General features: G+C 41.9%; 1 protein-coding gene across 2 annotated transcripts in view; it reads right to left on the minus strand.

Moving 5' to 3' along the window:
- The window catches only part of b4galt2 (UDP-Gal:betaGlcNAc beta 1,4- galactosyltransferase, polypeptide 2), a 59,400-nt gene that overhangs the window by 11,570 nt on the left and 23,443 nt on the right, over positions 1-24,387 (minus strand). For both annotated transcript variants that reach the window (XM_052087150.1, XM_052087151.1), the window contains exons 3-4: positions 13,652-13,770; positions 13,447-13,563 (exon numbers count right to left, since the gene is read on the minus strand). In XM_052087150.1, coding sequence (XP_051943110.1) covers positions 13,447-13,563; positions 13,652-13,770 — 236 coding nt within the window. The remainder of the gene's footprint in view (positions 1-13,446; positions 13,564-13,651; positions 13,771-24,387) is intronic.

Genomic DNA, 24,387 nt, shown 5'->3' on the forward strand with positions numbered 1-24,387 from the left:
GGCCCACCGCATAGCTATTGAGACGGATGATGTTGATTTATCGGTATGATTACTCTGTATGATCACTTTCATTAGCAACCCGGTTAATCAGGATATAATCCTCACAGATGGACGATTTAACGTGTTGCTGGTGTTATTGACGCCCGGATGTGCCTAATCAATCTATATCTGCCTAGACACCGGTATGCGTCAGTAAATAACATATCCTCGTTTTCATGTGGCAAAGTTACAATGCTGTGCGGTCACCGAGTTGTGCCAAGCAATTATGGTGAAAGGTAGAGGTTGGGGCGGTCCGGTGGTCCAGTAGTTAGGCTTCACAGTCCAGAGGTATCGGGTTCAATTCTAGCTCCGGCCTCCCTGTGTGGAGTGTGCATGTTCTCTCCGGGCCTGCGTGGGTTTTCTCCGGGTACGCCAGTTTCCTCCCACACTCTAAAAACATGCATGGCAGGCTGACTGAACACTTTAAATTGTCCCTAGGTGTGAGTGTGAGCGTGGATGGTTGTTCGTCTGTGTGTGCCCTGCGAATGGCTGGCAACCGGTGCAGGGTGTATCCCGCCTGCGGCCCTAAGACGGCTGGGATCGGCTTCAGCACCGCCCCCTGTGAGGATAAGCAGATTGGAAAATGGATGGATGGATGGATGGTACAGGTTGAGCGTCGCTACAGGCCCATGTCCTGTATAGTGCGCTGCCTCTCTGTATTTATTATCACCCAGTGGATGTGTGTATGGATCTCTGCTAAGCTGCTGCACTTGATTACGTTTTACACATTGAGCAGAAAGTGTGTGCATGTACAGTTTTATGTCTGTACAATGTATGCAACGCCTCCAGGCTAAAACATAATACACAATTTTATTATTAATCCAATGAGAATGAGCCATTTTAATTCTCATATCCTCAATAACGTCAATCGCAGACAAAACCCGAGGCTAATAGCAGCTATAAAAGCTTAATTAGCAAGTTATTGCTATGTACTGCAGTATATGTTAGTCATGTGATGCTACCTTACAACATACAACTATGGTACAAACCTACATCGCTAAAAACTATGTGGACATATGTCACATACCCACATGCTACATAGCCATATGCTACTTTGCTACTTGCTTATTATTCGTTAGATGGAATATGGCTAAATTCTGTATAGCTACACAGCTACATGCTATATGGCTATTGTCTACTTTGCGACATGCTATATTGCCATACACTACATAGCTATATGCTATATGATTACATGCGACTGTGGGTCATGCTACAAAGTTATATACTAACTTGCTACACATGACAAAGCTATTTTGTGCAAACCACATATTCCTCGACTTTATGTTGTCATGTTTAGTGATAGTTGTCGTTTTTGCAATGTAAATATGTGGATAAAGGACATCTTGAATTACGCGATGTTGATTTTTGAACAAAGCCAATTGTCAACCGAGAAAAGTTTGCGTCACAGCGATTGGGGTTTGGCTCAGAGCAAATTAGCGGGCTAGGGACAAGATGGATACAAGATGGATACAAGATGGGATTTGTTAACTCACAAATCCCACCAGAATTCAGCTTGCAGGCAAGGTTAAATCGACTTTACCCTTACGGATCCCACCTTCTTAATGTTACCAGTCTTTCATCAGTTGAAGGACTTAGATCTTTAAAGTTTATCGAAAACAACAGGCTTATAGACAACTTAACATTTAATGTGTCGTAAACAAAACACTGGCAAGACATGACCACTGTACCGGCATCTCAATTTGTTACATAAAAACTTTAATGCTGGTAGAATGAATGATTTATTCGTGCATGACAGACCGACGATACAGTTGTGCATGTGACATACTTCATCTACAGCATATTGTATATAGATGAGTGTTGAAATAATACATGATTTAAAAAAAACAAACAACAACAAAAAAACACTGGTCCATGCAGTCTTCATGTTAGCTCCTTTATCCCAGTATCACTTGGGAAGCAGGAGGCTCATCAAAGCTTGATTAGATACTGTAGCCAACCCCCTCCCCTACACACACACACGCACACGACTAATTTATAGCTCGCAGTTTTCAATCCCTTTTGACAGTGCCATGTTTTGCACGGAGCAATGTGGCACACAATCGCAAAGCGCATGAGAAAAAGACAGCAGCCGGTGGCGGCCAATTCAATAAAGACCTCTGCCGCCCTTTTGTGCAAAGCCTAGCTTGTCGTAAGTAAATAAGGATGGAGGGCGGCAGTCGTCCAAGATACTGTAGCAAAAAAAAAAAAAAAAAAAAGCTTGTCCTGAGCGACATGTCGTGTGGAAATAAAAGACGCTGCAATCAGATCCATTCTGGATGGATTTTATGAGAGTAAAATCCGTCTAGTTTTACATTTTGTATTCTGTTTTTAAAGTAATTGTTTGCATTATTTACAGAAAACTGTTCAGATGTTAACACATCCATAATAATCTGCTTTAATTTAACAAATGTCCAAACCGTAGCTCTCTCAACTCAAGACTGAGTAGACTTCCAAAGGTATAATAAATAAGAACAATAAACATTTTATTCCCGGGCTGTATAATTCCAGCGAGCAGGAATAAGCGTGTAAATCACACAGGAAGTATGTCAGAAATCGAGTGAACACAAGAATGATGAGAGGGACCGAAGGGGGCGGACGGAAAGATGACGAGCGGTGACAAACGTTGCCGCAAAAAGACATGACAGGGAAGGTTGGCGGTGCCCCGTGGTGGTGGGGATGAAGCTGGGGGGAGGGAGCGGCATGTGTCAGTCAAAGCGAAATAGCCGACTCGTGCAGAAAGAGACAAACATAAGATGTACACTCGTAGACTATGTACTCGGGGAGCTGCCACCTGACATCAGACAGTCAAGAGGCATGAAGGGAAAAGACCAAAACAGATGCTCGCCGTGGCTGCGGGCTTTCGAACCTGCCGTGTGGCAAACCGGTCCCGAGCTGAAGTCCACATGCAGGATAAAGAAACATGAAAATTTCAGTTATTTTAGAAAATGTTTAATCTGAAATGAATTGAACCCTTTCTGAGACAGCGGTTACTACAGTGAGCAGCCTATCATGTTATCAGGTGACAGGATGCATGAAAGGGTTAAAGTAAAAAAAAAAAAAAAAAAAAAGTTCTATGCGCCCCCCTCAGTCTAACCACAGTATTTCGATGATATTAATATTTTGTTTGTGGAATATGAAGTAAACAAACAAACAAACAAACAAAAAATCCACCCGTTTTAATCCATTTCAGGGGGCGGCCATTTTGCCTTCTCCCGCCACTTGCTGTCGACTGAAGATGACACCACCGTGCCGAAGGGGCTCAGCTTGCGAACGTCACATGACTAAACTCAGAAAGCGGGTGTGTCGTGATTGGTTATTATTTGAGGCATTTTATGCCGGCTACGGCATGCACCGTCCATTATGACTCGGTGTTGGAATACATTTGTTACACATGCATGTACAGTATGCACATGCTCACAACATCACATCATGACAAAAACTTTAGAATTGAATTTAGCTTTTTTTTTTTCTTTTTCATTTCTCTTGCAGTGGACAGAACTGCCCCGTGCCTGCTCCCTTCTCCTAATTATGTCCGGAAACACACACACACACACACGCACACAATCTGAGTTTCACACTGCGTGTGCCTCAGACCTGCTGCAGCTCGATACAGCGAGGTGACTCATCCCTCCTCATTTCCCATCACGACCAATATGGGACACCATCTGCCTCACGCCTTAATGTTGGAGCCTTCTCCAATCTTGCCATCACTTTGAGATATTGCCTCTGTGTGTGTGTGTGTGTGTGTGCCTTAAATATGTGCAGGGTGAGACCGGGTAAGTTGCAAAACTTCCTTTTCCAAGATGTACGTAACAATGCTGAAAGAGAAAGGACGCATTGGGCAGAAAGGCAACAATGTCCTGTCCATATCCAGAAGAACACTGGAGTGTTTCTGACGTATCTTCATGGCTCATTTAAAGATACAATACAATACAATACATGCTGATTTATATAGCGCTTTCACGTCACGATTGTTAAAATGATCATTCATTGATTTCAAACTGTTATCAAAGCCTCATGCCCCTTTAGCCAAGCACGTTGAACACTTTTTTTCTTGTGAAGTTTCTCTAGAATATATCCAGTAGTGTCCTTACGGCTGGTTGACAATATGACACCAGCCCATGACACTGTCCGAACTTGCATTTCTACAGTTCCGCTATAATTCTTGATGCTTGGGGTACTCATTCCTGCCTGACTTTATTCTTGAAGGGGACGCAAGCGTTGCCCATTTAATCGTCCCCTCATGGGGATTTACAGAAGAGTACGAGGACATAATCACCGTCGCCATCCAAGGAAGATTTAGTAATTAGCATGTTGCACGCATAGTCAGGGAGTTGTCAAAGTTTTCGCGGACATGCCCACAGCGAATCATGCAGAGAATCGCAATCGGCTGAGCTAATTAAAATTTCATCCTCTATCCCATACCGGACCGGCAAACGGCAAGCGGCGGCGATCACTTGGGATGTCAACGCCGCCTCACGGTGTTATTCGTGTTCAGCTGAGGTCAACAACTTGAGGGTTTGAAAAGCCCATTCGCGCTTTTAATGCCTTCTTAGTGAATGGTGCGCCGTTACGTCAACGAGGGTAGGCCACCGGGCCCGTGAACGCAAGCGAACCGGAGGTCGGCGCTTAGCGGAAATATGGCAGGTGACATGAAGCCTGCACACGGGATGATGAAGTTTTACATGCATGCGAATGCAGTGCAGATAGCAAAAAAAAAAAAAAGAAAAAAGAAAAAAAGTTAATAATATAAATACATTTGATGTGATTTCAAAGAATCCATCAATTAAGGGTAAAATACACTTAACAAAAGAAAATAAATGATAATAAAATAGATGAAAAATTAAAAAATGTATATAAATGTGACTTGGAAGTATTTTTATTCATTAAAATGATAAAAGAAAGTGAACGCAAACAAATGATGAATTACAAAATAGGTCGAGTTGAAGTCATTTTGTTCGTCTCTGTGTGCCCTGTGATTGGCTGGCAACCAATTCGGGGTGTCCCCCGCCTGCTGCCCGAAGACGGCTGGGATAGGCTCCAGCACCCCCCGCGACCCTAGTGAGGATCAAGCGGCTCGGAAGATGAATGAATGAATGAATAATATACACATAATAAGAAAATGCTAAATAATACATAAAAAATGAATAAAGATGGTTGTCATTGTAATTAGATTAAAAACAAGCGATGAAAAATTAATGTTTTGATAACTACAAAAATTGTCGTGACGTTGAAGAAAAATACACCCTTTATGATAAATATAGCAAAAGCTAAAAAGAACCCTGCATGATCAGTGAGTTCGACCGAATATTTGCTGCCTTTGGGTAGTCACGCTATCTTTGGGATCTCATCTTTTGATGACATTGACGTGACGTAGTTAGCGTCCCGCCGGAAACACAGCAGATGCGGGAAATAATGTTCCGAGAGAAAGCAGTTCACAGCGGTGGCTGTAATTGTTGTTATGACAATCTCACACTTTACGGAGGCTACATATAATTAAGAAGGATGAGCAGCTGTGATGGTAGATGAAAAACTGCACAAAAAGACCCCGCTCTTCCTCCCGTTAAAGCCAAAATGAACTGACAATACGTAATCAACAAAGAGTGACATGAACAACGGCATCCAGAAATGTAATAGTCTACTTTTGAAACAATTAACATTTAAAGCAACCAGATGATAGTGCTGGTATGTATGGGCGGTGTGTAATCAGGATATTGGAATTTTGTAACATAAGCTAGCGGGTTTGGACACTCTTCTCTTGTGTTAGCATTAGCCTGAAAGCTAAGTTGCAAGCCATTTCACAACATTCTAGTTCCTATTTAGCAGAATGCTATCATGTCATTATACTTCACACCTGTAGAGGGAGTAAAATGCATATTTGCATACTCAGCCCAGCCAATCAACGCCGACTAAACGTGACTAAACGTTAGGCCAACCCCATCTTTGTACGTCGATAAAACTCAGCTTAAAATACATTCTTATTCTTTGGCTTTCTTTTTAGTGTTTTGTTGTGTTTACTGTTATTATTTGGGTCCGTGAAACACATATTTTCACGAGGATGCAGTTGTAAAAATGGCTGTTTTCCCAGCAAGTTGAGGCCTCCAAACAGGCGATACGCAATAAAAATAAACAACGACTCAAAGAGGGGCCTTGCACCCCCTTTTTTTCATGAAGGAAAAAAACTCTTACCAAGCTGACAGCTTCAACTGTCATTTCAGCCTTCGCCGGAGCTGTCAGTGTGAAGGCTGCGACTTGAAGCGCGAAATGGCGAGGGATCACTGTATGCCCAAAAGGACTGCTTCAAATTCAAAAGGCTGACTTAATGTTAAATTTTGGGCATACTGTATGTCTGAACTTTTTTTGTGTGTCCTTTTATGACCTTTCCAATCAATTTTGTGGCAATCAGGTAAACTGTTCGGGGGCTTCTCCCCCCCCCCCCTCCCCCGAGCTTTCTAGCGAGGAATTCAAGTCACTCCTTTTAATCTGAAAGGCTATCGGGCAAAGTCAGCGGGGCTATTATAGTGTGCATGCGGTCGTGATGATCTAAATGCCACAAGAACGGCAAGAGAGTCATCCAGCATGACGGCTTTGCCCTAACGAAGCTTATCAACCTAGCGGGAGTGTTTAATGTCAAAGCTGAAGCCCAGCGGTGGACCTCCGTCAGTATTATCTGACCCGCCTTGAGGAGCAATTCGAAGCTGACTGAACACAAAAACGGCTTTAAGGTTTGGCATTTCATAACCGCGACTTTAATGGAGACGATGGGAAATATCCCGCAAGGGTAAAGTTCAGTCAATTGAGCAAATTCTGGGCTTGAACTCCAGCTGTTGGACGCAACGTTGGAGCGACGCCAGAGGGTTTAGCTGCAAGTGTGGGAAAACAAAATTAGAGACGGAACTTGCCAGAAAACGTCACGACGGGCGAACATCATTCTGCATCCCAAACCATCACACACACGCTTCCAAAAGAATTGAAACAATAAGGATGTTCAACCTGTGTTATCAGTTGTTTTTTTTCTTTAGAACATCCTTAATAGTTGTAATGGCTAAGACTCTCCTCACCACTTCACAATTGTTGTGTTTTTGTTGTTTTTTACTTTTCGACAGATAGATGGTTTTCCTGTTGGTTACACATCTATGACTAATAGAAATCAGGGCAAAAAAAAATCTCAAATCGGAAATGGTGCTACGTATTGTTGGAATGTAATAGGACATACCTGGGCAAGAAAATACAACACACAGACTTTTGCTCACATGAAAAATGTCTAGGTTCAAACAAAAGGTGCAAGATCTGAATACAGTACCATCTAGACATAAATATCCTGGAAATTGAAGCTCAACTGTTGCCCTCTGGTTTAACCTCTTGATCTCAAATCCAAGTTTTTTTTTTCACTCGACATCTGATAATACAAGTGGCCCTGAAACACGGCCTCAAAGCTAATTACGAGTTAACCCTTCAACTTGCGATTAAAGCGAGCAGCGAATTTGAGCAGTGGCTCTGAAATATTCAGTCTCACAGCTTATTGCGTAATACCCAGTTCAAACCACACGGACTTATATATTAAAGACTAACAATTGGCCGCTCGTGGCTGAAGCCAGATGGCAGCCATCTTACGTTGCCAGTGTTACCGACAACTTCTGTTGGGTTTTGGATGAAAACACTGTTTTCCGCTAGCATTGTTGTATATATATTATACATGTATATATATTGTTGAGTAAAAAGAGCCTCTCAATGAACTTTCCTGTTCCATCGATTATTCAGAGTATGTTATCTCGGTGAATCGGTAGGCGCCCTTAGCAAGTGGCAATGTAAGGTAGCCACGGGTGGCTTTACTTCTCGCTACGGTGAGTAAGTGGCATTGTTCGTGCATCATAAACAGTCTAGGTTTGTGGCCTACCTGCACCGAAGAAGATGTGATAGTCACGAACCGAACCCACTAATCACTCAACCAGCGGCTAGCATTATCGGCTGAAATTAGAAGTGGCAGTGAAATACATCATCTCGCATCTGATGACATGCTAGTTTGTCAATCTGTCGCTAGGATTAGCAGCTAACAATAGATAACGATGTTAACAGCGCTCCATCGCACGTACTGCTTACTCCCATGCAGCAGGTCTAACATACAATATGCGTGCTTAATTTTAAACAACAGATCAAGTACAAATGCAAATAAGGCCTCAAAAGAGCATTTGTGTGTCTTACAGGCACATTTTCTTCTTCAATGGCTTTCAAGCAAAAAAACGGCAGGGTCACATATGTAGTGTGAGCATCAGTTTTAGAACACACATTTACAGACATTCATTACACAAAACTGCAGTTCAATGCTCATTTTTCCGCCCTCTTCGCCACGCATTGTTATTTAATTCAATAAAAGCTTTGCAGTGCATGGACATGATTAGTTTAGGCGCTTGGAGAGCTTTACAGTTGTCTCGGCTGTGGTCGCGGAAATGTTTGCCCAAGGCCAAAACAGAGCATTTGTTAAAGTACACAACATAAATCATTTTGGGTAAGAACTAATTGCTTGTTTTCTGTAACTCGAACTTTCAACTCACCATATTTTCAATTTAAGTACTTACAAACACGCTTATATTTAAGTTTATGAAGCTTCTGCTTGAGACATCTTGTAAGACTCCAGACTACACAGCTGAGATTCAAAACCAGACTTTTTGACAAAGGAGACTTGCTACCTCTACTTCCTGGTGTGGTAAACATTCATCCATTTTATAGAGTGTGTGTCCTCATTTGGATCATGGTTAAACATGGACTGACAATGACAGAGAGAGAAACAAAACAAGCACTCAAACTCACATTCATACCTATAGGCAATTTAAAGTCTTCATTGAATTAACATGCATATTTTCGGGAATTGGGAGGAAGCCGGAAAAGGATAGTCAGAGCCAAGAATTGTAACCTAAGCCTTTGAGTGTAAGGCAGATGCATTAAAAATGGGCTCTACCATACTACCAAGAATCAAAATAAAAATTAACCAGTTTAACAATATACACAACCTGCTCATGATTGTTTCCCAAAACCATTCTGAAACTACACAGCGAACTCCAAATCAATCTTAAAAAAAAAAGGCAGCCACTGAATTATCAATGACAATATCCCATATGGGAGTGGACAAATACTCGAGTAGAAGAGACTGAGCGATGCATCCGCTACATAGCCAGAATTGTCTAAAGAGCAACCTCTTCCCTTCCACACAATTCTTCACTTTCCTTGTAGAGTACGAATAATATCAAGAGATTCAAAGGACACCTGCTGAATCAATAAGAACAATTCCCAAAGGCGATGATATTTAAAAAGATGGGGTGTTCTGTATCGCTATGGCTATCTTTGTGTGCAAAACGTATTGCAGACGACGGTAATGGATAAAAAAAAAACAAGCTCAAGGTCAATGATGATCTTATCAAATTGCCTCGCTGCATTATTGAACACATGCAAATCCATCATCGACGTCCTTGTCTAAAAAAGCAATGACTCTAACTTTGTTGCAAATTGGTGGATGTAAATGAAACTTTTAAAGCTGGTCTACCCGCGGCTAGTGCTCATGATAGTGGCGGTCCTGAATTAGTCTCTCTCGCAGGTATTGACGCGATTCTAGCCAGTGTACCTCTGGGTAGCACTCGCAGCGAATGTTAGTGGTGGAACTGAAATACTCCACATTGTCTCACAACTAAGGTAGCAAATTGCAAGGCTAAGTATACGTTAGACAAAGCACCTGTAGCGTGTGCGAGCACCTATTCTTGGCAGTGAAATGCTACATTTCAGAAATGATGGACTGGTCAATATATTTATGGTGAGGGAACGATTACAATGTTCACACAATGAAGTACTCTTGCTCATCGCGTACAACAAACTAACCACTCAACCGTAGGGTAGTACTAACAATAGCGGAGGCACTAAATATTCCGTCTCACACCTAACGACAAGCTAAGCAGATAACCTGCTGCTAGCGTCATCAGCAAACGATGGCACTGAAATATTAATCTCACGATTAATAACATGTTAGACAGTCGACGTGCGGCTCGCCTTAGCTCCTAACCTTAGCAGTAGCATATTAATTACTCAGTTTCACAGCTAACTCAATGCGCTAGCCATCTCAGAGCTAACGATGATGCGGTAGATCTACCTGTAACTAGCCAATGTGTTTGCTGTCTCACCGCTAACAAGATAAGCCAATGAACCTGAATTTGCCACTGTCAGGAAATCTCAGTGGCAGCATCGAAATGCTATGCTAAATAACTGCCAACAGGTCAACAAAGAGGCTCACTGAATGCTGACTCAAAGCAGGAAAACATTTTGCCTGAGGAGATGACACTCCTCCATTAAATGGGAGGAAATGAAGGTCGCATGATGTCCCGCTTATCCCCTACTTTGCTTTGGAATCACATCTCAAACCCTTCAGGAGGGAATGGCAATAAGCGGACAACCTTTTTTTTTTTTCAGAAGCAATTACGACTCACATTATTTCCCCCGCGCTCTGCACAGGATGTTTTACAAAATCATCCCCATTGGTAATCTCAAACAGTGCTGACATCAAATATATAAAAAAACATGCCCCCTCCCCCTTTCCATATTACTGTTGTAGATTAAAAAATTGCATGCAGACAAAAGGAAACAAAGAGCGACAAACCTAATAATACAATGGAGAGGGAAGCGTGTTGCAAAATATGAAGAAGAAAATGCATGAATGATGAAGCATCAGTGGTTCCGAAAAGGTTTTGAAGGTTAGCAGTGTCTCTGAAACACTGTGTCTCATTGCTTTCTAGCCAATTTAGCTCCTGCAAGAAATTCTCAATTACACAGCAAGGATGCTAGCCAACCTACTTGTGTCAAGGATCATCAGATACCATATGACACTGAGATACTCCATCGTCTCTCTGTTCTCAATCCTTCAAAAGGTTTACCTGTGGGTAGCGTTAACAGCTAATGTGATACCACTGATGAACTTCGAATCACACACTAGCCCCTCTATCTATTGAGCTATGCTGAGGTCATGACCCCTCAAGTCCATGTAACTAAATGTTTTGAAATGTTTTGTGGAACGGTAATGTGAAGTTATGAATGCCTCAAATACCTTTTCACTGGTAGGGCACAATGTGTCAAGACACTTGCCTTGCATTGAGACTCAAAGGTTGGAAAAATAACAGAAATTCTGCAGGGTGGATGAAGAAAAAGAGGAAGATCAATATCCTCTTTGATGGTGTACTGCACTACTGCGCCAATTTTCTTCCCAAACATTTGTTAAACGATTCATTATCTCTGAGTGTGGTAGTGAGTAGCAAGAAGATAAGAAAAACAATGACTGTTATAATTAAAAAGACGTTTCTTTCATTAGCAATTGAATGAAAAATATGCTAACACCAGATAGGGAAGACAAACCAGAGCATGATTTGAACCTGATAAGCTGATTCATCAACTACAAATGTTACTTTTCGCCTAATTTATACAATTCTTTTAATCAAATTCACCATTAATTCTTATGCTTAAATTGCTGTTTCCCCCTAAGAACTACATATGAACTCAATCATGGAGGCGAGTGTCAGACTGCTTTTCACTACTTCAATTTTCCAGATTTTTTTTGGCCCATCCTCCACGATATAAAAAGTTGAGCGCCTTGGTCAGCGTGTACAGTTGGGATTAGTTGTCTTTCATCGACATAACATCATGCGAGGAGGTGAGACCGCGAACAAACTCACCACCCATCAGGATTCACAGCTAGCTCGTGAGTTAGCTAGTAGCAAGCGCCTCTCGCCATGGCACGGAAAGCCCCATGAGAACCGGGTGGGATATATTCCAGCCAACACTGGCCCACAATGTTTGAGACCTGAAAGACGGGCTTGATTTGTCATGACTTTAAAGCCTCTTTTTATATACTTGGCAATTTCCCACACACTAGTGGCAGTGGAAATCAAAATCACACAATCGGACATACACTGTATGGGCAAATGAAACGAAGCATCTCGTGAAGAATTCAATAGGAGAGGTGAAAAACAATAACATAAAGCGAGTTACTTGGATATTTCCCTTTGGGCTATTTCTTGTGTCCTGCATTGGTCAACCACAACGTCCAATTCGAAGACTGTCAAATTTGTTGCAGCTGCAGAGATTGGACAGCCCAAATCAATACAGATAAATATAGGAAGTCCAGATCAAAGTCAAGCTCTCATCTACCGCAGGTTGGGTCTTTCTCACCTAACTCCCTCTGCTTCTGGGCTCTTCTCCAATTCATGCGATGAGAGACGATGGCCAAAAAACAAAACAAACAAACAAACAAACACTGATGTAGCTAGCCTGGTTACAGGGCACGGCCGTCCCTCTGCGATACCTCCTCATGTTACTTCGCTCAAATTTCCACACAAATACAAGACAAAACTTTCTCACCCAATTCCCATGTTGTTGATTAGACAAAACACAATAAGAATAACAACCTTTGCGGGGACAATTCATCCTGTTGGGAGCGAAGACCATTTGGCACATCTACAGCTTTGAGGGAAAGAGAACAACAGCGTGTCGAGAGAAGACACAGCGGGGCAAGTGGAATCAAAAAAGGTCCGTTCCGCAGGGAAGTGATTAAAGGCGCAGCGCAACGTCTCGACCAGGAGAGCACGGACACAGTAGACATTGTTACCCAAAGCTAAACTTGGCACCTTGGCTCACTGGGAAATTTGTCATACATTTTTTTTTGGAGGGGGGGGGGGGGGATAATCAACGGTGACAAAGAAGTGCAATTAATAGTGACAAAAATAAGAGAGACAATTAAACAAGTCATACTTAAATTATTTAATGTTATTTGAATCAAATATTTCACTCTGCGCATTTACTTGGGTAACCTAATTAAAATGTGTATTATTTCTTCTAATTATCAGATAGATTTTTTACAATCAAATATTTTGCATGTTACAATTTTAAATAAAATTAATAAATAGTGTAATTTATCCACATTTTATTGATCATCAAAAGGCAAAAACATAACCATATTTTAATACATTATTGACAACATTGTAAAGTATATTTAAAAACAATTACAAATAAAATATGAGGATCTATTTTTTTAAAAAGTGTTACCGACAGAAGATACTCGGAGCCATACAAGTTTAATCATCTTTTGTTTTCCACAGCACTCACAATCACAATTTTCTATCTTTCAGCTTTTAGGTATGACCGCAAATAAAAAATAATCCCATAAACTTTAAGAGATAGCGAGAAAAAGCAGCGTGTCGACGGGACATACGGAACCAAAAAATTTGCGCCACATAGGGAGGAGGAGGGAGTGGAGGAAGTACGTATCATATAATATGAAAACACACACACACACACACACACACACATGCACAAGCACACCTTTCCCAACAAAAGTAAAAGAAGAGGTCAGCCTTTTCAAGGTATCATGGTTCCGACCTGATTGATGATGTAGATGCCGTAGTCAATCCTCTGACGTCTCAGGATGGGGTGGAGGTAGTGAAGCCAATACTTCAGGTGGTTTTCCCGGTGACGGAAGGGGATAATGATGGCCACCTGGAGTACATGGGAAAAACACACAAGGCAGAAGATTTCAACCAAAACAAAACAAAACAAGAAAAGCCGACTTTTTGAAAACACATACCTTCCATCGAGGCCGACAGTCAGGGGGCGTGTAGCGGCCTCCCTCCGTCACGTTGGGGTTCTCTCGCTGCACGCGTTCCATTGTCATCTGGGAGCCGAACTCAATCAACAGGCGGCCCACTGAGGACCGAGAGATAGAAAGGAAGGAAGTGAGGTTAAGTAACATTAACAACAAATAGGACGGCACATAAATGGGTGGCGGCCAGATTTAAAATCTTCAAAGTAACATTGGCGGCCTGTCAAAACATCCCCGCTGAATAATGGCTGGCTTTCGAACACATATTCCGAGAAAATCCTCTTTGATGTCAGCGTGCGTTAGGTTATTTAATCATGTGGATGATGAAGCTTCACCATATGTTACTTTGCATACATGTATTTGAATGAATCTTGAATGAGTTCGGATACTAATGACTCATTGCAGTACACAGCCTGGAGCTCGATAATACATCACAGCATATCATAGTAAATGCCAAATATGCGTCGCGTGTCTATGAGCAGCAGAAGAAATCAGCGCAATCTGATTGGTTTCTTGTGAGAATTGGTCTCTGTCTGTCTCTCTCTTTCTTTAAGGATAATCAATAGATGATAGCTAGATAGATCGATCGCTATAGATTGCTAGATAGATAGATATGGGTATACAAATATTGACAAATTTGGATCATGAAAATAAAGAGAAGAATGAACAATACAGTACACTGGCTTTTACATCCAAAAGTCACCCCATGGTCCCACTTGTTTCTTTTCATATGTTTAAAAATATCACAGAATAGCACTTTATTATCATATACAGTATTTGTGTTTTATTCTTTTTTAACTTTGTGGCTTAAGTCAATTGCTCACAGTCAAGTGAAGGAGGTGGCAAATACACTCGATGGTGGTGGTGGTGTTTATGGACGTGAAAGTCACAACAGCATGCATATGGGAAAATGAAATGAAGCCTTTCAGGACATATTTAAAAGTCAGGCGAGTGGAAAGACAATATGATGAAGCCATAAATATTGATATTTTCCTTTGGGGCTATTTCTTGAACCCAGTGTTGATGGATTTGTGCATTAAATCAGGGAAGTGCACCCACGTGCGCGAGTTAATAATCCACTTAGAATTGAAGGATTTGCCTTGCCAAGCCACGTCCAATCAACACGAGGGAACGAATTGAGCAATGATCGACCCTAACCGAGTTACATGTTCTCAATTTAAAGAATACCAACTGCCCGCTTTGCTCAGCACCGTCTTCCTGTCATTGCTATTAGTGATATCCTTGGAAATGTTTCAAAGTGCCCACACGAGTGGTGGCAATTATCACGCGAACCATTATTCGTAAAAGTTGTGATACGAATCTTATTGATTTTAGATGATAATGATGTAAGGTGTCCAAGGTGGCGTGGTCGAAGCAAGGAAATGAGTGTAGCACTGCACTGTGCAGCGGTAAGGCACAGCAAGAGTAAGCTAACGTCTCCTGTATTTAAATCTCTAAGGACACACAAAGCAAAGCCTCCGGGGAGAAAGAAAATGGAGCAATACTCAACTCAACTGTATTTGAAGAGCACTTTCAAACAATCATGCATCGCTGCATACAAAGTGCTGGACATGGAGCAAAAAAAAAAAATCATTCATACAGCAACAAAAAAATAAATGAATAACAAAGACAGTAGGAAGCACAAAACAGTAAAACTAAGATCAAGTCTGAGTCATGCCGAATCAAATGCCAAAGAAAACAAACGGGTTTTAAAGATGGGCTGCGAGGGGGCTGGCTGAATGTTCGGTGGGAGGTCATTCCAAAGAGAGGGACCAGCAACAGAAAAGGCTTGATCCCCTCTCACACTTGGCTTAGTTCTGTACCTGGGTAACTGGGCAGGTGCGTAGAAGTGGAGGCGCTCAGAGAGGTAAGGTGAGGCGTCTTCAAGATTTGAAAACAAATAATAGGATCTTAAAAAGAACTCTAAAATATATCGGGAGCCAGTGAAGGGATGCCATAGGAGGAGTTGCTCCCTCTTACGAGTACCAGTCAAGAGGCGAGGAGCAGCATTATGGCCCAACTGGAGACGCTTAATGAAGGATTGGCTGACTCCAACATAAAATTCATTCCAGTAATCCAGCCGGGATGTGACAAAGGCATGAATTACTGTTTCAGAGTGCTCTAGAGAAAGGACAGGCTTTACCTTAGCCAGCTGTCTTAGATGAAAGAAGCTGGATTTAATGGTACCAATTTGCCGGTCTAATTTAAAATTACTGTCCAGGTTCAGACCCAAGTCCGCAGGATAGGATGTACAAGGGCCACTGGGACCAAACACCATCAATTCTGTCTTCTTTTCATTGGGACATAGATATGACAGTCATCCACATAGTAGGGGAAGCAAATACCATGTTTCATTAATATGGAACCGAGCTAAGTGGAGACTGCAAAGTGTAAACGGCTTTTATTTGAGAGGAGACTAAGGGTAGGGAGGGAGGCTCTCATCTGGACGGAGTCCAACTATCCCAAACTCAATTGCTTTGACAAGTCCCTTTAAAATCTCAGTGAAGGCCCGGCAGCGTTTGGCTCGTCACTTCGAATAGAGGGGAGGCGCAAAGAGACTCCGGGCCGCCGCTGCTGATTAACGAGCAGCCTGTCATGTCATCTCTGTGGTCAGATGGCGTGCGGGCGAGCGGAGGACGCGGCGAGGACATTGTGTCATGCCTCTCCGGGGAGGATCAACGCGCTTTGGTTCAAGTGAAAATCTCACACACGTCGGATTGTACTTGCAGTCAGCTCGCAGAGGATTCGATAGCGAGTGTTTGAGTGACAGCGTTATGTAAGGACAGCTAACTATAATTCTGACAGTCTCCAAAATCAGCAGCTTTCTTATTTGCCCTCTTGCTCTTCATATAAGAAAAAAACCCCTCAAAAGTTGGGATGGACGAGTAGCAATATCGGTAGCAGGTCGATACTGAACTTTCAAATTATCAAGTTCTCATGAAGGCTGCTGAGACTGGTCACTGATACCCGTGACTGGCGCCCTCTTGTGGCCATTCGACAATCTGGAAATTAATGACATGACAGAACGTTTCTCTACGTGACTGCATCCAAGTCAATCCTCTCAAATGTCCATAATTTATCGTCAGCAACTATTTACTGACCAATTCAATCAAAACTGAGAGCCCTGGCCAACTGATGTTGCAGATGTTATTTGATTGGCATGCATGCAGTCTTTCTTATGCAGGACGGTAGTTCATCTCAGCTTTTTGCACTCTTTCATCCACCTCTTCGATTGTCCAATGCGGCTCTCACGGCCTTCTATCCTCTAAAAATCATTAGTGAGTGCCGCCTTGTGTGTATGGGTGCGCGCATTTGCTAGCTGTGAGGATTAGCATCATCCAAGAATCTTCTGCTCGTGCATTCGCTCAGTCACGACACCCCAAAGCGCGTGTGTGCACACGTGTGTGTTTGTGTGCGTGCGTAGCATGTTTTTGGGCGTGGAGGAGCTGCAATATGAGATAACGGGTTAACTGTGGCAGTGATTTCACTGCCCGCAAACCACAAAGGACAAAGAGGATGACCTTCAATAACCACTGATAAGGCTGTTGTCTCCTGTGTTGTGTTGTGTACATGTTATCTGAATGTGGAAAGCCGTAATGGCTGTGAATGTTTTGTTTTATAGGGTTAGGGTTTTTTTTTTCCCCTTGTCGCTTGGACCATATTGTACTGAGCAGCCAGGCTTACATCACAGTAAATTCAATTTCCTATCCTTTGGTTTCATCACACTTTGGAACCCTTTCTGTGTACTGGAAAAACACACACACGCACACAAAAAGTCAAAAGTCAAAATAACTCATTGTTGCCGTAAATGTCAATTTATATTGTAAAGTAATTTTGACTTAAATTGCTGTTTTAGCCCCCTACACAAGTTGTGTGTGTGTGTTTTGACAGTGTAGGTGACATCACTCACAAATGAACAAAAGCCAACAGCAACAAAAAAAATAACCATGGAACATAGCCATTAGCTAACATTTTTTGTCATCAAAGCAGCCATAAAATACAACAACAACAAAAAAAGGGCAAAGTAATACTTGGGCCCATTTCGCCGGTGCGCGGGTTTCACAAACAAGAGAGTCTAAAAGCTCCGAATGGCGTGAATCTATGTGAACAGTCTGTTGAGGAGAACGCACTGAATGGAGAAAGCGTGTTAGGTGGCAGGAGGAAGCGGGGGAGGGTGCAAAGGGAAGGGAAGAAGTGAGGACAAGTGGTACTTTGAGATACGCAAGCTAATGAAGAAGCAGACGCAGCCACGCCAGCTGTGCGCCATGGCAACGCTCACAAGACAAACGAAGGAAAAAAAGAACACGTTAATGGCAATTGTTTCTCATTTGCTTTGTTGCCACACATCAAATAAGGCGGATAATGTGCGCGTTCATTCCAAAACAGCAGCTGTACTGTGCAGTCTTGTGAGATCACCAGACACAGAAATTCACAAAATCAAACTAAATAATATGATAAAAACAATCAATAAACAAATATTGGAAACCGTGTTCATTTCGTGCAACTTTTTAAGAGAGGCTGCTTATCCTGGGGGAACTCACTGCACCTTCTGTTTTTGTTTGTAATCAAACCAAAGACAAGTGAAATTTAACATTTCAGTTATTTCGGAAATTCTGAAAACGTTTTGCTGGAAAAAGCTAAAAGTGGCTATTCAATCTTCACTTAACTTTTTGAGACGATGACTTTGCCGATGATTTTGTTGAAATTTTAAAACAAAGATGTCAATTATTGTCTAAGATTTGGGGGAAAAAATTAAACCTTTGAGAAGCTATTCAATACAAATACACTTAATTATATCAACAAAGTTAAGAGTTGGAGTTTGTTTTTTAAATTTTGACGTCAATATTGTCCCTTTTACTGAAAATGGATAACGGGTCCAAATATTTGTGATCAGCTTTCTTGACTAATAAACCAATAAACAGTCTCGGCACTGGACAACAAAAAAAAACAAGAATAATAAATAAATAAAATGTGTCTATCCCTCCTGCACTTCCAGTGTGACATTTAAAATCCAGTAACATGTAAGTATTGATATATTACTGACATTCAGACTGGCTTGGCCGCATCAACATTGGTTAGTGATTTTTTTTTACTTGTACCAATAAGAAAAGCAGATGTTCTAGCTTTGAGAGAACCTTGTGTTCAGTTTTAAAAAGAATTTTAAAAAAAATGCAGTGACTATGTGCAATCAATTCTGGGTTATCATCGGTTTATTAGCTTGGAATGAAATGATTCCAAGTCATCAAGGCACTGCAGGCACAGTAAAGCACAATTTCATCCAAGCCGTGAACACAAACTACACGTCTGTCCAGCTGGCACTGTGATGTGATGCCTGGCACGCGCGCACGCGCCTACACACACACACACATACACACACACACACACTCACACACATACACACACATACACACAACGCCACACCGCTCAGAGCCAATAAGGAATCCCATATGCATAATGTGTGGGTTTTGCTATCATTTCCTGCCCTATGCTAATATTGAGTGGTTCCTGAAAGTTGAATTAAAATGCTCTACAATGGCTGGCAATATGAGGAACTCTGCAACGAACATTTAAAATTCCACGAGGGAGCTAATGTAGAAATGCACACAAAACAGCAAGGAGTTCATTAGCCCCAAGAAATAAATAAATAGCCGACCTCGCAGGTAGCTGGTTTGAAAAACAGCAAAAGCACTTTGTTCTGAAAGCCGTCAGCACTTCAAGCACGTCCGCCTCGCTCCGGCGCAGCTGACATCTGAACTCTCGGGGGGGGGAGTCCAACGAGGGGTTCTCCCCCCCCCCCTTTTTTTTTTGCACCGGCGTCAACATCAAGGTGCACGGTCAACGTCACCCGTCTTCATCTCGTTTTGCTTTAATCTCCTTTTCCTCCTTTATTCTATTTTTTTCCCCCCTCAGGTGTCATGTGTCCGGTCCGTATCAAAGGAGGCTGGGATACATCCACTTGAAGAAAACTTACTTTGCCATGTAAATTCACCAAGCCACAACATTAGCTATACGAAAATCCATGTTCTAAAAGTGGCCACTAACAAGACAATGTTAGTGGCGTCAGTTATTCACCAGGTGGGTCAGCCCCTAAGGAAAGGTGTCTCTAATATTATGCTTACCTCATATATCAGACCAACACTAATCCAGGATGCTGTCAAATAAGGTCCCGATATCTTATAAGCGGTTTATAAAAGATCCACACTGATTTTGAATGACATGAAATAACTAGGGGTGAAATGAATCAACCAATTCAAGTATAAAGTGTTCTGCTAACCAGGATGAGGGGGAGAGAAAAAGGAGACTGGCATTTTTGCTCACATTGAAAGCGATATATTCACTAAGGTGGGTGGGTGGGGGGGTGGGGGCTGTAATGTTCTTGAACAGGCCTCCCAGTGAGAAAGTAATTAGAGCATGGGCTTCAGAAATGACGCAGTGAGTGCTAAGTGACCTTCCTGGTGGGAAGTAAGAAGCGCAGAGGCTAATGGGTTTAAATATGAGACGGCAAGGCTCAATTCCATCCGCGCAGCAGCGGCGAAACACATCATTTGACTGCAGGATGACATACAGGAAGTAAAGTTTAACCGCACACTAAATGGACAAAAATGTCCAGTCGCGTTCCACGCTTTGAGAGGAGAGCGGCCGAGCCCTAAGCGCAAATAGCGTCAAACCAAAAGCGATGGGACAGCCGCTGCACGACAAACTATGGTCCCCAAATAGTTTCATATCATTTCAAATTCATCGTCAATGACCTTGAAATAAATAAATTTCCGGTGATTTGAAATGCGCGATATAAATAAAGCTGCCTTTCTTTGCTTATGATGATGGCGGTAAACAATCACATTCGCATTGATGTCGAAGATCGCAAAAGGCTGCAAATTGTTTTAAACATGCTTCATTTTGGTCAGCTGGTAGCCTTGATTTGATTTTTAAAAGAAAGTGACGTGATTCTTTTTGTATTTTGGAGAAATTTAAACTTACGTCTTCTTGAAATCAAATTAAAAGGACGTTCAAAGGCCTGCAGGCAATGAAACTAGCGCTCCCCCCATTTGAGTCTGCCGCAGCCGTCCCTGCATGTCAATTCCAAAATGTCTATCAACAAATGGTAAACAAAAGCAGGGCAAACAATCAGCTGGAATGCAAACAGACCTTGGGAGCTTTTCACAACACCTTCCAAAAAGTTCAATTACACAACCCATCACTCAGAAAATATAATTGCTCGTGTTGCGAATCTATTTCACCTACGTGATGTACGAAATGAACCGCTCTACATAGCAGAACATACGGCGATAATCACAACGTGACAAGAACTCCGGATATGAGGTGTCTTCTCCGTAATGCCGATGACTAAAGTCTTTGGGGAAATAATTAATGTGGATTAATTATAATACTGCTGATGATGACAGTGGACAAAGAGTAATTGCAATGCGTCTGCTGTGGGCGGCCATAATTTTACACTGTTGCTGTGTAGCAACAATTAAAAACGCTGATTGATTGTCATCATCTTTTTCATAGCCTTGGAAGATGAATATGTTGACATAACAGTTTTATTGGGAGAAAATAATACAACAATTTCCAAAACAAACACTTAAAAAGATAGTTGATCATCAATATAGTTGATCATCAATATCATCAAATATATTTAAATGACTTTGTAACACAGAATGTGGAATTCCAACTTGGAGGGCACATACGTAGAACCCAGGGCCGGGCAATTGATCAAAATCTGATTGTGATTTTGATTTAGACGTCTTGCCATCAGAAAAAAACGGTGCAGCGTGTTTGAATGCTGCCTTGGAAGTGCCCCAATTTATTTAAGGATGAATATGCGATCCAACATTTTTTTTGTTTGGAACACGTGTCGGTTTATGCGTCATTTTGCCAGAGACACAGAGCTCAATTCGAAACACTTTTAGAAGTTAATATCTTAGCACAAAGTCAATCTCCTATCTTTCAAATGGCCGAGTGTCTAGCTTACTTGGATCATTAAATAATCTAAACTGGGAAAATTGAGTTGTAAGGTCGTTAATGTTAGCATAGCGAGCAGTAAAAATAAAAGAACCGGCAGAGGTTTGGACGTACATTTACACTACTATGCAGTGAAACGCAGTTCAAGTGTGCCGCTGATATGATGACAGATCATCTCACATGTAGCTACTCGGCTAACAAGCTAATTAGCAAGCGAAAAAGCGGGACGGGCGACCGTTATGACTTGACGCTTCCACTTTTTATTGCGCTTATACCATTAGAGTCCAGTGGTGAACAAAATAAGGAAGTTGGCTGAAAGGTTTGTACTCACACGCGCACGCGCACGCGCACGCACACGCACAAGCTCAACTGGGAGCTGATTAAACTGATGTAACAAACTGCACTTTTGCCTCCCCGCTGGGTTGAAAGCTCCTGACAAGCGAGTCTATCTGACTCCAACGACACCACGGCCATTTATTTCTACTTCGCCGCCGCTCTAAAGGTCCCGGAAGGAGGCAGTGAGGGTAGGACGGTTTTAAAGGTTGAAAAATAGATCGCTGAGGGAGGGCATCGAGCGAGACACGAGGCAGAGTTTAGAACGGCGAGGAGAAGAAAAGAAAGGCAAGCGGAGAAAGGAGATCATCTGTATTGATCCAAGAATGTGCTGTCGTAACAGTATGATGTGTTCCAGAAAACTGGGGAATCAGACATTTGTGACATGTCGCGAGGAAAAGTGCACTGTGGATTTATTTTGCTGTTATTATTATAAATAGCTTTTTGGACTGTCAGTTATTTCCAGTCCCTTTGTTTATTTATATTGTGCGCTGTAATAACTCGAAAGCGTAATCAAATTCAAGTCGACATCACAATGTAGTTAAATGCCATTTCCAGATCGCAAAGGCTGAAAGTTTTGAAAAAAAAAATCGATTTAATTTCAATAAGCCGGTAGGTCTTTGTTTATTTATATAGCGACAAGATACATTGTATGCTTAAGAAGTGCCGTCCGCATGTTTACATATCATTGTTTCATGAAACATCTGAAATGATCAAGCCACCCGTTTGTTTGTATTACGATGTAATCTGAATTAAGACTTGCCGAGTTTGTGTTTACGCCACAGCGTATGGTCGAATTTTGTGAGGTTGCCGCAGGTGCTTTTCATGAATAACTGTCAACTCAAACTGTTGTTTGCACAAACCTACGTTGCGGCGACGTGATAATGTGAAGGCGTTACTCCTCTTTTCCCCGTCCATGAATTTCAATGCAAATTTGAACTCTATCTTAGTGAATGCAAAACAAGCAAAAAGAGGATACAATCTAGCCATCCTCGACATGATTTCCCTCATGCATTCTAAATATTTGGTCATTCTCTTCACAACAAAGAAAAACAAAGTCTACTGAATAAAACATGTCACGGCTGCGCAGAAGATGGAAAATCTGAATGTGATGCATCACATTCGCTGACAAGGCTGATATTTAAAATGCCAGAAATACATCACTCGATGTCCCGTAAAACCTCATACTGACACCTTTGTGGTTTGTCATGGAGGCTCTTGAAGAACAGCCTGTCTTGAAAAAAGACAGTTGATGTGTATTGTGTGCGTGTGAGGAGGAGGGGGAGAGGCGCAAAGTAAGTCTTAAAAATAGCATATATGGATGTTGCTGCAGGACCGGTGGGACCACGGGAGAGAGATGAAGGCCACTTCGGGATCTCGCAAACAATCCGAAGTGCAATATTTGCATCGATGTAACAATATTTTTCCTGCTGACACATGCAAACAAAAGGACAAAGGCTAATGTGGTGCAGAGACTAAGTTGTGTGAGAAGTGGTAAACGTGGTTGGCAGTATTGATGGGTGGATGGATGAATAAATGGACGGACAGACGGACTAATGATAAGACTTTAACCCTGGAGAACTGAAGAACCGTTTTCTTCTTTGGAAAATGATGAATTTTACATCAAATGCCTGCTATATGTTCACTGAACCCCAAAATATATGTTAATGTAATGCAAATATTTAATGCTTTAATCCTAATTTAGGATTAGGGCCAAATTTGACCCTTTGGGATTTAAGGGTAGCATTTGAGTAGCAGAATTTATAGGGGTCAAAATTTGACCCTGTGGGTTCTCCAGGGTTAAATCAAGAATCAAAACAACGGCACGGAAAATCCTCCTGGATCCCCCGCATCCTGCCCACCACCTTTTCCAGCTATTCCCCTCAGGCAGGCGCTACAGACCAAATCCAGCAGACACTTAAACAGCTTCTTCCCTCAAGCCATTAACTCACTAAACAGTCACTGACGTAGTCACTCTTCTTGTAAAACAAATACTGCTACTTGTCACTATGTGCTAGGGTCTTTTTTATCCTGGACTTAAATTATCCTCGGAAGAGGATAGTTCGAGCGTGGTTTTTTTTCCTCTCCCTACCCAGCGTTTTCCTTTCTGAATTCTGATTGTAATTTCCCCATTGCGGGACAAATAAAGGATATCTTAATCTTAATCTACAATACTATGATTTTCTGCACCAACTGTACAACTGTCATAGAATTGTATTCTACCACTGATCACTTTTGCTCTGCCTGATACTTTGCACATTGTCTCACAGTTGTCGCTAGGTGGTACCACCGCACCACGGTTCACTTACATTACGAAATGTCCTTCCATGCCTATTTGTCATCTCCTTGTTTATGATGATACTAATGCAGCGTGTTATACCGGAGACAAATTCCTTGTGTATTCTACATTCATTCATTCATTC

The sequence above is a fragment of the Hippocampus zosterae genome, chromosome 15 (genome assembly GCF_025434085.1).
Source record: "Hippocampus zosterae strain Florida chromosome 15, ASM2543408v3, whole genome shotgun sequence".
Classification (NCBI taxonomy): domain Eukaryota; kingdom Metazoa; phylum Chordata; class Actinopteri; order Syngnathiformes; family Syngnathidae; genus Hippocampus; species Hippocampus zosterae.